This window comes from Cyanistes caeruleus, unplaced genomic scaffold (assembly GCF_971803275.1).
Source record: "Cyanistes caeruleus unplaced genomic scaffold, bCyaCae1.hap1.1 HAP1_SCAFFOLD_110, whole genome shotgun sequence".
NCBI classification, from domain to species: domain Eukaryota; kingdom Metazoa; phylum Chordata; class Aves; order Passeriformes; family Paridae; genus Cyanistes; species Cyanistes caeruleus.
This window is the reverse complement of record NW_028255911.1, coordinates 252,465-268,152: the sequence shown is the minus strand read 5'-3', so window position 1 is coordinate 268,152 and position 15,688 is coordinate 252,465. Positions and strand designations below refer to the sequence as shown.

The 15,688-nt window shown below is 52.0% G+C and overlaps 1 protein-coding gene across 1 annotated transcript in view; it reads right to left on the bottom strand.

Moving 5' to 3' along the window:
* Window positions 1-4,730: 4,730 nt before the first annotated feature.
* Window positions 4,731-15,688, bottom strand: part of LOC147646203 (maestro heat-like repeat-containing protein family member 7) — a 142,243-nt gene continuing 131,285 nt past the window's right edge. Inside the window, exons 3-16 of the mRNA XM_086873784.1 lie at window positions 9,472-9,536; window positions 9,213-9,362; window positions 8,875-9,023; window positions 8,423-8,570; window positions 7,986-8,173; window positions 7,764-7,901; window positions 7,371-7,485; window positions 7,061-7,198; window positions 6,671-6,847; window positions 6,379-6,534; window positions 6,119-6,220; window positions 5,793-5,895; window positions 5,456-5,512; window positions 4,731-5,166 (exon numbers count right to left, since the gene is read on the bottom strand). Of these exons, the coding sequence (XP_086729910.1) occupies window positions 4,967-5,166; window positions 5,456-5,512; window positions 5,793-5,895; window positions 6,119-6,220; window positions 6,379-6,534; window positions 6,671-6,847; window positions 7,061-7,198; window positions 7,371-7,485; window positions 7,764-7,901; window positions 7,986-8,173; window positions 8,423-8,570; window positions 8,875-9,023; window positions 9,213-9,362; window positions 9,472-9,536 (1,886 nt within the window). The 3' untranslated portion in view covers window positions 4,731-4,966. The remainder of the gene's footprint in view (window positions 5,167-5,455; window positions 5,513-5,792; window positions 5,896-6,118; window positions 6,221-6,378; window positions 6,535-6,670; window positions 6,848-7,060; window positions 7,199-7,370; window positions 7,486-7,763; window positions 7,902-7,985; window positions 8,174-8,422; window positions 8,571-8,874; window positions 9,024-9,212; window positions 9,363-9,471; window positions 9,537-15,688) is intronic.

Genomic DNA, 15,688 nt, shown 5'->3' with positions numbered 1-15,688 from the left:
TACCCAGATGAGACTTGCAGATTAATCCTTTTACCCAGAGAGAGAAAAAGAGAGGAATCAACATGTAAAGAGACTTTATAAACTATTAGAGACAGTAAAGAAAAGAATTAAGCTTCAGAAGAGGTAGAGAATAAGGAGATGCTTTAATTAAGCTGAAATATTTTTCTGTTAAAGCTACGGGGATGGATAATAAGGTCCTGAAAAAACTCCTTTAATTCATGACAGGATATATTGGGAGGAATGGAGTGTTCAAAGTGTGGATTTTCAGCAAGAGGTGGAGTAATTGTGATACAGTGAGGTGCTGGAACAGAGCGGGGAGAAGTAATAGTTGAAGATTTGCGGCCTTGAGAGGCAAAGAGAAAACTTCTGTTTCCAGGGAAGCTCACAGAGACAGATGAAGAGAACTTTTGCCTTTGAATAAAGGTGTCATCCTTAAAATGACACCCCTAGACTCATTGACCCATACACACCTCAGAGTGATGTGAAATGGGAGGAGTGAACTGCTGACAGGATTTCTGGGCAGCTGGCATCAGAGAAATAGAAAACTATAACAGAAATAATTTTCCTGTGAAAAACTCCACAAATTAGCAGAAGAAGACTTCTGTTTCTCTACAAAGACTGATGAAAAGACTCTAGCAGGAATTAGGACATTTTAAACACCAAAGTTCCAAGGTTTTTTGTCTCTATGTTGCCATGTGAACAAGGGAATGGTTCGGTAGTGGGGGAAAAAAGGGTTTTCTGGCGGTTTATTCTGGTGTTCTTATTCTTGTAGTTTGTTAATAAAATTTCTTTATTCCTTTTAAGTTTTAAGTCTGTTTTTCTCCTGCTCTAATCCATATCTCACAGCAAAAAATAAGTGAGTTTTCTAGTAATTTTTTAGTTACTGCCTCTAAAACACGACATTTATTGGGTGCATTAGCCGGAAAAATGAAATTAGCAAATCTAAACCAATACAAAAGAAACTCCTCAAAATTCCAGGAAAATGCCAAAAAATTCCTTAAATCTTCTCAAAACATTACCAAATTCCAGAGACATCTCACAAAATGACCACAAATATCCACAAAATTCAAGAAAAATCCCACAAAATTCTTGAAAAGCACCACAAAATTCCTTAAATCTTTTAAAACCCTACCAAATTCCAGAAACATCCCACAAAATCTGTAGAAATGTCCACAAAATTGCAAAAAACTCCCACAAAATTCCCTGAATCTTCTCAAAACCCTACCAAATTCCAGAAACATCTCACAAAATCTCCACTGCATTCCCCAAAATCTAAGCAAAATTCCTCAAAATTTCCACAAATTTTCACTAAATTTTAGAGAAATTCTACCATATTCCAGAAAAATCCCAGAAAATGTTCACAAAATACAGGAAAAACCACACAAAATTCCCTATATCATCCCAAAACCCAACCAAATACCTGAAACATCTCACAAAATCTCCACAAATTTCCAGAAAATCTAAGAAAAGTCCCTCAAAATACTTCAGGTCTCCTACAAGTCCAACAAAATTCTGGAAAAGCTCCACAAAATTCCAGAAAAATTCCACAAAATTCCCTTAATCATCTCAAAACCTTACCAAATTCAAGAAATATCTCACAAAATTGCCACAAATGTCCAGCAAATTCAAGAAAAATCCCACAAAATTCCTTAAATCTTCTCAAAACATTACAGAATTCCAGCGACATCTCACAAAATGTCTACAAATGTTCACAAAGTTCAAGAAATATCCCAGATTTCCCTGAATCTCATCAATATCCCACAAAATTCTACAAAAAAAATCCACAAAATTCCAGAAATGTCCCACACAATTCCAGTAAAATCTGATGAAATTGTTAGAGATCTGGAACATACATCATCACAGAATGATTCTATGAAGGTGCTTTATTGAAGAACTCTGGGTGTCAGGGGTACACAGACCCAAATCTGACCCATCTTGGTTTTGAGCTGAATATATTTTATACTCTATCGTTATACAACTTACATATTAATTATTAAACTTACATTGTTCTATTGTATGCATTGTTTTTACCCAAGCATGGATTTCTCGTTATCCCACCTCAACCCCCTAACATTGTTCCTCATGTTCTTCAAACAATAATTATATCTAATCACATCTAACAATTCTATCATTTATCATATATTGATTCCACAGGTGCAGTTTCACATGATCTTTAGCAAGCACAAGGCCTAACATTTCCAGGGCCTACTTTTCCCAGGGCTTGCCAAGCCTAACTTTCTTTCTGAGTTCCCGAATTTCCTAAGATTATAAAATGTTTTACGATCACCTCCAGACACAAAGAGTCCTGTCTGAACAGTCACAAAGCTACATCTATTTTTAATTTTAACTTTTATAAATTTTTCCAGAGCCTGCTGGCTGTGTTCAAGGTTTTCTCCTTATTTCCTCCCTAGTGCACATTCTCCAGAAACTCTGCTTTTACATCCTTTTGCATTGATTAAAGTTACCTGCAATGACCAGTCAATCCAAACCATTAGAAAACTTGAACTTCAATGTGTACCTAGGCAAAATATTTACCTCCCACATCTGAAGCCATGAGCTGCCAAGTACTGTCCCCACTGTCATACCCTGTCCCCTGGGGCTCTGCTGATGCCATTTCAAAGGGGTTGCCAATGAAAACAAGTTTGAATATTTTGGTAGTTTCCACATTGGCATTCAAATCCTTGACTAGAAAAATCACAAGTCAAGATTTCTAGGATTCTTCCATACCAAAGCTGTCATTCTCACCCTGGATTTTAGAGTGTCTGAACAGTCAGACAAAGTTTTAGTTTCAGACACTACAGACAAAGTCCCTGCTGTTCGGCGATCCCATTCCATCAGCATATAGTCCTGATGATTCCTTTAGGCAGGAGCAGCAAAGGCAAGAATGAGCCAAACAAGCTGCTCCTGTGTTCTCATGTCCTGCACAGCAGTAACTGGGAGTTCAAGAATGGATTCAGGAGACAGTGGGTGCACAGGGAGCCACCAAGACTTTGGGATGCTGAAATGGACCAGCCTGGTGCCAGTGCCCGGGCTGCACCGGGCTCAGCTCCAACTGGACAATCTAACAATGGTTGAATGGACACACCATGGGCCACTGGAGACTCCTACTCCTAATTCTGTGAGCTACACTATTCACCTGTCATTCACCAGATGATTTTTTCATCTTTGCTTGAAATCCAGGAGAGGAAAAGGTCAACATGGAAAAGTGTTCTCCCAATTCTAGTGACACCTGTGCCTGCACACCACCTGTGCCCATGGCAGGGTGGTTGGAGACTGGATGATGTTGATGATACTTTGAAACACCAAGTGCTCAGGGATTCTGGGATTGCCCAAGTGGAGAGCAAAACTGAGCTGTGTAAGTCCCTGCTTTTTTTCAGCGCATGCTGCTTCTTCCTTTGTTCCAAGCAAGTCCAGGATTTGGTTTCATGTGTCTTTAAGGTGCTTGGACAGATGAGAGGGAGGGCAGCTGCAGCATAGGGCTCCTGCCCCGTCAGACTCTCTCTCTCTCTCTCTCTCTCTCTCTCTCTCTCTCTCTCTCTCTCTCTTTCTCAGGATGGTGCCAGTGCCTCTGCCTTGGGGCACCTGAGTGTGGAAGGCGAGCTCGCCCTCAAGCACGGCCATCCAAGTCAGTCACAGGCACAGGCTGCAGCTGAAGCTGCCAAGCGTTGCTGTGAGGCTGCAAGTGAAGAGAAAGCCATTGTGGCCAACTCTGCTGAAGCCTTTTGCCAAAGCAAAGGCAATTGTGCCCAAAGCCTCCCCCTGTTTGGCACCCGGCTGCTGCGGACGCCTCAGTGCGCAGGTGCTGACGTTGGGGCTGCTGCTGTTCCTGGGCACACTCTGCTGCTGTTTCTGTGGGCTCCAGAGCCGCTTGGGCAGCAGCCACTGGGCAGCCCTGCTGGAGGAGACATCGCCACCCTCCCCATGGTGGCAGCAGCTCTGTGGGCCCCGAGCTCTGTGTCAGGGGGGCCTCAGTCACAGCAGCGTGGCCTGGGCAGCCGCGAGGGCCCGGGCTGGCTGTTAGCCCTGCCTCTGCCCACTGCCCCTTCCTGAAGGCACCCAGTGGCCGTGGCCTGGCAGCACCCCCTGCCCTCCATGTCCCCAGCCAGCCCAGCCTGGGCACCTCGGGCTGTCCCCACCCTCCCGCTGGGGTGGTGTCCCAGCCTCCAGGCCTTCTGCTGCAGGCCTGGGGGACATTTTGGGACAGCACCGGAGCAGCCGGGTGTCAGGGACCAGGCGGCTGCCCGGGGGCTGCTTATGGCCTCTGACACCCAATTCCTCAGGGCTTCCCACCACCCCGGCTCCTCCAGGGCCTTCTGTCCCCTTGGAACCTCCTGCCACCCACTCCCTCACACATCCCCCTCGTGCCTTCCCACTGCCTTGTCCCGTCTGGGCCTCCGCAGCCCCTCATCCCTTCACGGCCTCCCAGCACCCCGTGCCCTCAGGGGCTCCCCCAGCCTGGCCCGGCAGCAGCGCCGCAGCCCCACAGGAGCTCCAGCAGCTCCTCAGCCATCACGGCACCAACACACGGGCAGCAGGACACAGATGGCGCTTCCTGCCTGCCACAGGGCTTGTGGCTTCAGCACAACCACCAAAGGCCAAGGGGCTTCTGGCCATTTCCCCTGCACCACTGCATGCCCTGGCAGGTTGCTGAACACAAGAACCCTTTTCCCTCTCTTCCCCTATGCCCCGCACACCCTGGGCAGCAAAAGAAAGGTCTTGGGACTCTTGTCGTTTATAACATATCCTATATTATTTACATACTAGATGGAAACGAAACAAAGAACAATCTCTATCAAACAAAAACTAACAGATGGCCCATGTGGCCCCAGAAGACAGAGCCTCTCAGCCCTAACATATCCTACATTATTTACATAGTAAAAAGAAGAGAAAAAAGGAAAAGAACAACCCTTATGAAAAAAAAAATCCTGGCTGGCCCATGTGGCCCCAGAAGACAGAGCCTCTCAGGTCAGCTCTGAGTACACCTCCAGCAGCGCAGCCAGCCCAGGCCCGACAGACGAGGCCGTGTCCTCCATGCCCTGAGGATTTGGTCTTGCATCCTCTGGAGAATGGAGTAACGGGCACTCTGGATGGCCCGGAGGACATACAGCGTTTCAAGTGCCAGATCTGACACGGCACCGCTTCTGTCCTCCGTCAGGCGTTCGAGGGCTGCAAGAGAGACGAACAGAGCCACGGTCAGACCCCAGAGCTGTGGGGGCCCATCGAGAGCCCCCTGCCAGGGCCATGCCAGCCGGCTCTTGCCTTGGCCAGGAGGGAGCAGGGACCAAGGGGGTCAGCCCGAAGCTGCTGGCCACAAATGCCCCACGTGGCCCTGAAATCTCACTGTGCTCTGCCCACGCCGCCCCTCATCGGCACAGGGAGCAGAGCCCTCCACAGCCTGGCCAGGGCTGCAGCTGCCCCCGACAGCCAACACTGTCAGCCTGCTGCCGTGGCTCACCTCTGCACAAAACCTGGAGCTCTGCGTGCTGCCCCCTCAGCTGCTCCCCGGCCATCCCTGAGAACACAGAGCCTGTCAGGGTCCCAGCAGCACAGCTCCCTGCCAGCGGCGCTGCCAGCCCTGCGGCCACACGGCCTCCTGCCCCGGCAGGGCTCAGCCCGGGCCCTTACCGCATCCTAACCCAGCCCAAGGGCACGGCTGCCAGAGGCCGGCAGCAGCAGCCCCGAGGGCAGCCGGGGCTCCAGGGCGCCGGGCCCGGGTGCCGCTGCCGGGGCAGCAGCCGGGGCTGGGGCCGAGCTGCGGCGGGGCGGGGAGGGAGCCCGGGCTCGGGACTCACCGATGACCCTGATGGCCGCCGCTCGCAGGGTCTCCTGTGGGTCCTGCAGGTACTGCAGGGCCCGGCGCAGGTGCTGGGCCAAGGGGATCCTGTGGTCTGCCAGCTGGAGAGAGCGGCAGGAGGGAAGGGTTGGCGCGGGCTCTGCCCCTCGGCCGGGCGCTGCTGCCTGCGGCCAGTCCCGGCCTCCCGTGCCCGGCCAGCCCTGAGAAGCCGTGCGGCCCCCGGGTGCAGCAGTGGGCAGGGGCACAGCTGCCAGCCCCACACACTAAGCACCGGGGCCAGGGGGCTTCTCTAGCCTTTGGCTGGCACTTGCAGCCCGCCCTTACCACGAGCTTGGCAAACTTCCACAGCTTCTCCTTCCTCACAGCTTTTTCCAGGTCTGGCCTCTTCAGAAAGCCAGCCGCGCGAAGGAGCGTTGTCCGAGAGGCCTGGGGAGCAGCAGAGAGCCGCAAATGGCCCCTCAAGGCAGGGCACAGGAGTGTCCCAGTGCCAAGGGCTGGAGGAGGCTGCAGCCTGCAAGCCTGCGTCAGGGCAGGAGGCAGCTGAGCCCCCTGCCAAGGCGCAGCAGCAGCCCAGGAGTCCTCACCTCTGCCACATGCCGATTCTCATCTTGGCAGTGGAAAAAGAGTGGGAGCAGGCTCTGGTACACTCGTTCCTTCAGGGGCTTTCTTCCTTCTTCTTCTGCCGACGACATCATTCTTCGAAGGAGAGACATGGAGAGCAGCTGCACCTGGCTATCAGGCTGTATGAAAGGAAGGAAGGAAAAATGACCTCATCATTGGCTTCTTGTGGCCCACATTGGCGCAGGCCTGCAAATGCACAGGGCACAAAGTGTCCGGGCAGCAGGCAGTGGCCGTGGCTGGGGCACAGAGCCTTACATTGTCCAGGAGTTTCAGGAGCGGCTCAGCCAGCTGCAGGGCCCTGCGCCAGGATATTGGGGTTTCTTCATCCAGGAAAATATAGCTCAGGAGAGCAATGCTCATCCTGGCCACGTCACTGTCCAAGTCCCACAGGAGGTGCACTAGTCTTCCTGTCAGGCTCTGAATTCTTTCGGCCTGTGCAGAACACAAGGGTGTGAAAGCCTGGGCAGCTGCCGCAGGGCCCAGAGGCCAAAGGGCTGTCCCAAAGCACTCGGGCAGCTGAAGCAGGAGGCAGGAGAGCTGCGAGGAGCTGCCTCAGCACCCAAGGCAAAGGCCAGCCAAGGCCAAGTGACAGCATTGCCCAGCCTCATGCTGCCCACACGGCTTCAGCTGCTGCCCCCTTCTCACCATGGAGGGACGGTCCTTTAGCAGGAGGAGAGCCCTGAGCACCTGGTGATGCATCTCTGTGGAGTTGTACCACAGGTACTTATACAAGATCTCCATTAGGCTGTCACCACAGTCACTCAAGTCCAGGCAATCTAGGAGCTGAAAGGCACAGGGCAGTGAGAGGAGAGCTGGCCGGCAGGAGCCTGGAAGTGCGCAGGGCTGGGCCCAGGCAGTAGCACAGGGCGCGGGTGCCGTCCCAGGCAGCTGTGGCTATGCCAGGGGACAGGGCTGGCAGGGAGCTGAGCGAGGTAGTGCTGGCCATCAGGCTCACCTCCACAAGGAATGCCATGGCAGAGACATCCCAGTGTGGCAACGGTTTGCTGAGCACCTCAAGCAGGTAGCTTAAGATGCTTTTGCACAAGTGGGCGGATGCACGGCGCATTACCCTGGAAGGCAGAAAATGGCAGAAAGAGTCTCAGCAAGGGTGCAAAAAACCTCTCCCAGGACTGACTGACACAGTTGTCCTATTGCCCCAGCGCCCTGTGAGGGTATTTGGGCCCTTGAGATGTGGCTGCTCCTGGGCACCCTCCTCTCACAGCCTTTTGCAGTCTCCTTGGCCATCCCTCGGTGACGAGGTCCTCAGGCCCATGGCCACGGGGACTGTGGGGGGCATCCCGGGCAGGGGGCACAAACGTCAGAGGCAGTGGGGAGAAGGGGGGCTCACCTGGCCAGCAGACCCACGGCATAGTGGTGGGTGTCAGCACAGAGCAGCGTGTCCCAGCCACGCTTGCGTTCCATTGCCACCACCACATGCTCCAAGTGGAGACTGGAGAGCAGGGCCTTCAGGGTCTGCACTGCAAACCTGTGTGCACAGCAAAGCCCAGGTGACGCTGGGAGCGCTGGCTGTGAGGCTGGGGAAGTGGCAGGGACAGGAGGAGTGGCATACCTGTTGGGGCTGGTGGAGAGGCCGTGTTGCTCCTGGCATTCCTTCCAGAAGGTATGGACGTCCTCTGTCATATACAAAGTACTGAAGTACGTTTGGAAGAGGAGATGCACAAAGAGGCGGGGGAAATAGACTGTGAGGATCTGTGGGCAACAGGGCCCCTGGAGGATCTTCCACATCACCAGAGTTGCCTGCAGAGGACAAAGCAGCCCGAGACAGCGCTCAGTGCCGGGGCGTCCGTGTGGCAGGGCCTGAGCGTGGCAGGGAGAGGCCGGGGCAGACGCAGGGGGAGCAGCGGGCCTGGTGGCCCTGAAGCTGCCCCTAGGCCAGGTTTGTGGCCAGTGCCTGAAGCAGGGAGATGCAGTGGGGGAAGGAGGCAACAGAGCTGCTGGAGAGGCGGCCGGCCTTGCGGTGAGCAAAGGCCAGCTCCAGAAACTCACAGTCAGGGAAAAGACAGCCGTCTTGTCCCCATCAGAGGTGCCCAGGTTTTTCTGCGGCCAGCTCCCCACCACATTGATGAGGAGCGGTGTCACTTCCTCTGAAATCCAGGGCGAGAGCAAGATGGTCGTCCACATGGCCATAGCAGCTCTGCGGGGTCAGACACAGCACCGTGGGCTGGGCAGCAGCGGGGAGCTGAGCTGGCCGCCAGCTCTGCCTGTGCCCACTGCCCCTGAGCGGCAGCAGCAGCCAGGCAGCCCAGCCCTGTGGGGACAGGCCCCTGAGGGGCAGGCTGGCAGCACGGCAGCGGGCTCGGGGGCCGACTTTGTAGCAGGGCTGGCAAAGGGAGCAGCCAGAGGGCCCTGCAAGTCTGTGTTGCTCACAGCCCTGGGCCGGGCTGTACAGGGTGATGGGCTGGGGAGCCCTGAGGCCTCGGGGCAGCTGGGCCCCATACCTGTCACACGTTGGGGCCACCCGCAGGAGAGTGATGGCCACATCATCGGGCTCTGCCTCGGCCACTTGCATCAGGGCCCAGTCCATCCTGTGCTCAGCAGCCTCATTGGCCATGAGCCACTGGTGGATGTACCTCACCACGCCGGGCACCTGGAGAAGGCACAGGGAGACTTGGAATGCCAGCAGAGGGAGTCAGCAATGTGCCCAGCTTCTTCCTCAGACAAGTGCTTCTCTTCCAGCACGCTGCCATGGCCTCAAAAGCTCCAAGTGAGCAGCAGGCGTGGCTTGGGAAAGCCAAGCAATTGCTGGAGGATCAAAGGCTGGCCACAGGCTGCTTACTTGCTCTGGATTGAAAAGAGCCGTCTCTACAAGCAGATCCAGCTGGGCAGCGCTGCTCTGTTCTACCAAGACCTCTGAGGATGTCTTGACCTCAGTGTCCATAGGTCTGGTGTCTTCCTTGCCAATTCTCTTGATGTATTGGTAAAGAAACTGTAGGAGAAGGGCAGGAAGGCAGGGAAGTTGCATGGAGTGCTCCAAGTGCGGTGCTGGGCTGAGCAGTGCCAGCAGGCCCAGCGCAGGTGGGGATGGCTGCAGGTACCTGCGCTGCTCTGCGGAAGCGGCCACGGGCGGTGTCCTGCTCTTGTGTGCCGTCCATGGCTGCATCTGGCAAAGAGCAGCCAGAGCTGAGGGGCTGCGGGAGAGGCCGGAGAGCACAGCCCAGCCCTGCGTTCCCCAGGCAGGGACAGTCCTGGGATGCCCCAGGGGATGCAGCACGGCCACTGCTGCGGGGGCAGCCCCAGCCCCTTTTTTGTGCTGTCCATGGGTGTGTCTCCACAGGACAGTGTGGGATGGGATGAGATGGGATGCAATGGGATGGGATGGGGCCAAGATGGCCGCAGGCACCAGCCCTGTGGCCCAGCTCTGCCACTCACCCTCCTCCAGCGGCTGCAACTGCTGCACCTCTTCGGTCTCTGGTGCTGGGGCAGCTCCAGGACCTTCTTCCTCGACCTCCTCTTCCTCCTCCTCCACCCAGGCCTGTTTGGGCACTCTTGGGGGTCGCTGCTCCAAATCTTCCAGACTCTCCAATCCTTTCCATAGGAACAGCACCAGGGGATGGCATGGCATGTAATGGGATGGGGCCAAGCTGGCAACAGGCACTAGCCCTAAGGCTGAGCTCTGCAACTCACCCTCCTGTGGTGCCTGGAACTCCTGCACCTCTTCAGACTCCTGTGCCAGGACAGCTCCAGAGCCTTCTTCTTCCTGCTCCTCAAGCCAGGCCAACTTGGGCACTCTTGGGGGTCGCTGCTCCATGGCAGTGACTGGATTTATGGCTGCTTGCAGGAGAGATGGCTCGGAAAAACTCAGTGTCAGCAAGTCCTGCAGTTGTGCCTGGAAGGCACCTGCAAGACTCAAGTCCTGGCAAGACTGCAAGACAGCGAGTCCTGCACTTGGGTCTTGAGGGCTCCTGCCACAAGGACAGGAGGCTCCTCGACAGGGATTGTGGTCTGGTCTCAAGGGCAGAGACTGCAGGGATGGGCGACACGTCGGAAAAGCTCCGACGGTCACCAAGTCCCACGGTCTGCCCTCAAGAGAACCTTAAGAAGGAAGGCTCAGCAAGGCCACAGGTCAGCAAGACCTGTGGTCTGGCCTCGAGGTCACCTGTAGTAATAGTGCTTCAGAAAAGCTCCAGGTCCGACACTAAGGAGTGCGCTGTGCGGGGGCTCCTCACAGCACCGCTCTGGCGCGTCCTGACCCGTCGCGTGCACCGAGCACTGTGGCGTGGCCCTGTCACCGCCAGCTCCTATGGCAGCACGTGTCACAAAGGGCCCTTTGACATCTGCTCCCGTTGCCACCATCCCACGGTGACCGTGCTGCAGCGTGTCACAAAGGGCCCTTGCACACCCTGCCCTCCGCCCTGGGGCCGCCCCCATCCCCCCCCCAAGTGGCCCAGCTTGGAAGGAATCCCTTGCCCAAAGTGTCTAAGACAGCCTGACGGGATCTTTAGGAACAGCTTGTTAGAAATGAAATGGAGGCAAATTTATCAATAAGAATTTTATTGAAAACTTTGTAAAATTTACTAATGGAAATGTCTCAGTGTTGAGAGACAGGTGTCTGCTAGGGAGGGCAGGAGCCTCCCTTGGAATGAAAAATGTAGACCCCCTCCCTCCGAATTATGATAATCTTGAAATCAAGGGGCTCTCAGGCAGAGATCTGGGGATAGGAATAACAGTTTTTTACTAATATTTATAACCAGGCAAACAAACAACAATAACTACAGCGTTAGCAAGAAAACAGAGCCAGGGACCCCGTGACAGCTTTCTGGGCTGAGACGGGAAAGGATGGAGGAGAGGCTTTGTTTCACAAACCCCCTCGGGTTGGCAGTCAGTGCTGGTGCTCCTGCAGGGCTCTGAGGAACACTCAGCTGGAACAGCAGGGATGAGATGAGATCCCGGGCCAGTGGCTGAGGTGGATCAGCAGCTCCGTGGCGGTGGCTGGCACTGCCACACGTCCCGGCAGGACAGGGGGTGCGAGGCCACCAATGAAGAGGGAAGAAGGAGAAGAAGCAGCAGCTCCATCTGGGTGATGGCGAAATTCCCTTCTCCCCACCACAACAGCTCTGCACCCAAAGTGTTCTTCTCCGAAGCTGAAGAAGCCACCAAACTGTCCCCACCCTCCCCTTTTCCTGCCCCCTTCCCCCCCTGGGCCCAGCCAAACTCTTTATCTTTCCTCAAGCACCCACCAAGTACCCGCAGTTAAGTTTTCCCTGCAAGTCATGAGTAAAAATTCCACAGGCAAGCCAGAACTAAATAGAAAATAAAGGACACCTAACCCCCAACACCTGTAAGTTGCATCTTGAGAGTCAGCCAGGATCTTTGTTTGCCAGAAACACCTCTGAAGTTTAATCAAGGCATTAGTAATCAAAATTATTTTGAAAATTTAAAGATCAAAGTAGCCAAAATACTCAATGTAACTAATTGCTGGGTATGTTCTCAGCTCAGGTTGGGAGGAATGGGGTTCCCTCGGAGGGCTCACCCTGTGGGGTGGCCAAAACTCTGTCAATGGGCTCTGACTTGTAACGGATCCAGTTCAGGGACACTGACAGAAAACTGTGCTGTGGAACACAGGAATGCAATTATCAGTTTTACAGGATTGACTGAGATTTCCCTTCCGGAGAAACCAAGCCGTGTTCTAGTTGGAGACCACAATGTGAAAGGATTTCTGTGCTTTACCATCACAAGCCTACTCATCCTTTTTCCTCACCCTCATTCACGTTAGGAACAATAATTCTGTTGTCCATGGAGCTGGCACCTTTTGAATTCCAGAATAATGTCCCCAAGGTCCTTTGCTGTTCAGCTTTACCGCACTGTCTGTGGCTAACAAGGCTTGCTGGGGTCCTTTCCCCTTCGGCTGGAGAGGTGCTGGGTCCCAGTCCCTGAGGGACAGCCAGGCTCCTGTCTGGAATTGGTGTGGAAGTCCCTCAGGGTCACATCAGCCTTCACATGGAGCCCCATGGATCTGAGCATTTTCCAAAGGGGCCGTTGGGGCAAACAGGGAGATTTGGTCTGGCAGGGTCTGTAAAACAATATCCCATCCCATCGACTTGTTCTGGCAGAGAACACTTGGCTGCAGGGACATATTCCCATTGTTCCTGCCCAGGTCTCAGGATTCCAACAGTGTTGTCTTTGCCCAGAGCTGTTCCTTCAGCTGGCTTGGGAGGGCCATTTGGCCTCTGGACCCACACTCTGGCTCCTTTATTAGGACTGCTGGGTCCAAACTCTTTTTATCCACAAATGGAGGCAATTTGAAGGTGTTATAAATGCAAAGGCAATTTCGGGTTATATAAAAGAGAAAATTTATTATCAAACAATAATAAATTCGAACAAAGAGAAAAAAAAAACCACAATAAAATAAGCAGCGCAGCGCTGGGTGGACAGGGTCTATACGCAAGGTATAGATGCTCCCAAATCCACGCCTGAGAGTCCTTTGGCCTGGGTTTTTATAGGAAGTTTGTGTCCCGAGGCCAAATTCCAAGCAGGCACCCTTTGCTAAGAGGTTCTTGATTGTTCGAAGAATAGATTTCCTGGCACTGGGGAATAGAGTCAATAGACGTTGGGCAGAGGCTCCTCATATGTAAAGAGGTCCAGGATGTCTTTTTGATATCATTTTGGTCCGGGCCATTAGGGTGGAGTGGTGGCACCCATCCTGGAGCCGATGGCTATCTCGGCTGGCTCCTCTTCCTTTGTCTAGTTTCTCCATTTCTCCAGCACAGGTGGTCAGGGCGGAGATGCTCGGGCTCGGCGATATCTCGTCCGGGCCCGTTCCTTTGTTTGTTCGATGGCCCGTGTCCTGCCCATTCTTTCGGCGCTGATGTGCCTGCTTGCAATTGTTATCTGGGTGCTTGGCTGCAATCTGTTGCTTTGGAAGAGAAATCCTGCCTCGACCTGGAGGAGGATTTCTCATTCCATATTTTCATCATTTACAATTACATATACTTTATTTAAACCTTTTCTTTCGAATTTTTATTCATCCAATTCTTTATTACAGTCCCCCACCTAATAATTTGACCACATTAAAAATTCGTATTATTTTATTCAATCTTACAGAGGGATGAGTGTGAGATTAACCACATTCACTTTTCTCCCAGTCTGATATTTTGCTTTTAGGATTTAACTCGTCTTCATCTCTGGAGAAACAGAATACTTGGTCAAATTGTAAACATACCCGGTCAACTTCACTTTTTAACAAATCTAAAATTATTGGTTCATTATTGAAGGAAGCTTTTGTTTCATGTTTTAAATTTCTATCTTCTTAATACATTTTTCCACTTATAGTACACGTTTTCAAGTTCGCTTTATTGTAACATAGGATTGATTTTGTAATATGCTACAAAGGTGGATTGTCTTTTTCTTCTGATCTAGATGGTTTTATTACATTGACTATAAATTGAAATCGGAGGAATCCCTCCCACTTCTCTCTTGTACCTGAAGTGGGTAGTTTTGATCTTTTGTCTTTCAGGAGTTTGAAACTGCCCGTCTTTAAAACTTGCCTTTGAGCAGTAACACCAGACCTCCCCCTTTAATTTACAGATCTTATACTGAGTGCCGTTGGAAAAACACATCCCCTTCTGCAGTTCTGGAGGACAGTCAATCTTTCGTCCGGTTTCTGTGGCAGTCTGACACTGCTCACACTTCCCCAGGGGACTCTCCCCCTGGAGGTACCTCGGGACTCGTTCCCTCGGCCAAGCACACGGCTAGGTTCAGGACTATCAGGATTCCCCACCATTGCATCTCTCTGCCTTGCCCTTCGCCCGTATAGGAACATACGGCGGGGATTACCATCTTCTCGGCAGCAGGGACTGTCTTCAGGGGCCCTTGTAGTCCTTAAGGCGTACCTTCTTTTGAAAGTAGCCCACCGAGACAATTTAGTTGGGTCTGTCCTACACAGTACTTTAAACTTTAATTGTTTTTCGGCACTCGATTTCTAAAGCCTTGGCTTTGGAATCTAACTGGCCTCTTAACCCCTTTTGGAACAATAGGAACCACTCAGGAGAGTTTAGTTCCAAGGACCCCGCCCGGGTGGCAAGTGTTAAGAAACGGCTAGTCTCCTCCTGTTCTTTCTCTAGACACTTTGTGCACAATCCTTTAGGTTTGTACCCTCTTAAACAGTGGGCTACCCAAATCTGTTTACAATAAGCACACTCGAAGTGGATAAATGGAAAACAATTACAATCAGGATTAATACAACTTATCTGGTCGTCACTTGTCATTTGTGATGACGCCGGCGTTTGATTTTCAGCTCTCTCGGAGGTGTGGTGACTTTCCCCTCGGAGGAGTTGTAATCCGTTACTTTTTTCACTCGAGGTGAGTGTGTCCAGTTCTTTTCTGCAGTCCGGACAGCTGTGTCTGTGGTCAGGAGGACGAGAAACGGTCCTTCCCAGTGAGGGTTGAGGGGGAGCTCTTTCTAAGCTTTGATCAGGACTTTATCCCCAGGCTGCATTTGGTGTATGGCAAATCCCAGTGTTGTGCTTTGGGGAATCAGTCCTCTTTTCTGCAGACTGGTTAACAAAGCCGCTCGTTTTTCCTCTTTGTCTGCCAGGTTGTTACTTCGGGTGTGGAACTGCCATCCTGTTTGGTGTCCTTTTACATGGACAACTGATATTTCCTTTGGTTCTCTGACAGCCTGTAGAATTTGTCGAATGATTTCCCTATGGATTAACTCTTTTTTTTTTCGTATTTATCAGACTTCTTTTTCTCAAATTTTCTTAAAAGTATGTACTACCTTAAAAGCATACCGCGAATTTGTATAGATGATCCCCCTCTTTCTTTTCAACCCCTGGAGGGCTCTCAGGAGAGCATAAAGCTCGCAAGCTTGTGCAGACCAGCTTGCTTTCAGGGGGCCTGATTTCACAATGCTTCCTGATATGCCATTTACTCTAGCATATCCTGACTTTCTTTTTCTCTCAACAACTTTCGAGGATCTTTCTATAAACTACTTTTCTCCTTTTTCTAACTCCTGATTTTCTAAATCTGGTTTAACTTTAGTTTGCAATTCCACAGTTTCAATGCAATTGTGTAATAGTTTCTCTGTTGGTTCCCCAAACAGGAACTGCGCAGGATTCTGCGCAGTAGTGGTTCTTAATTCTAAACTAGGCGAGCTGATTAAGATGGCTTCATATTTCAGAAGCCTCAAATCAGTCAACCACTTTTCCGCTTTTTGTTGTAAGATATTTCTTACATCATGTAGACTATCAAGGGAGCTCTGAAAGTTACCCCTTTTTTTTTTTTTCTTCTCTTACTAATAAAGCCACTGCCACA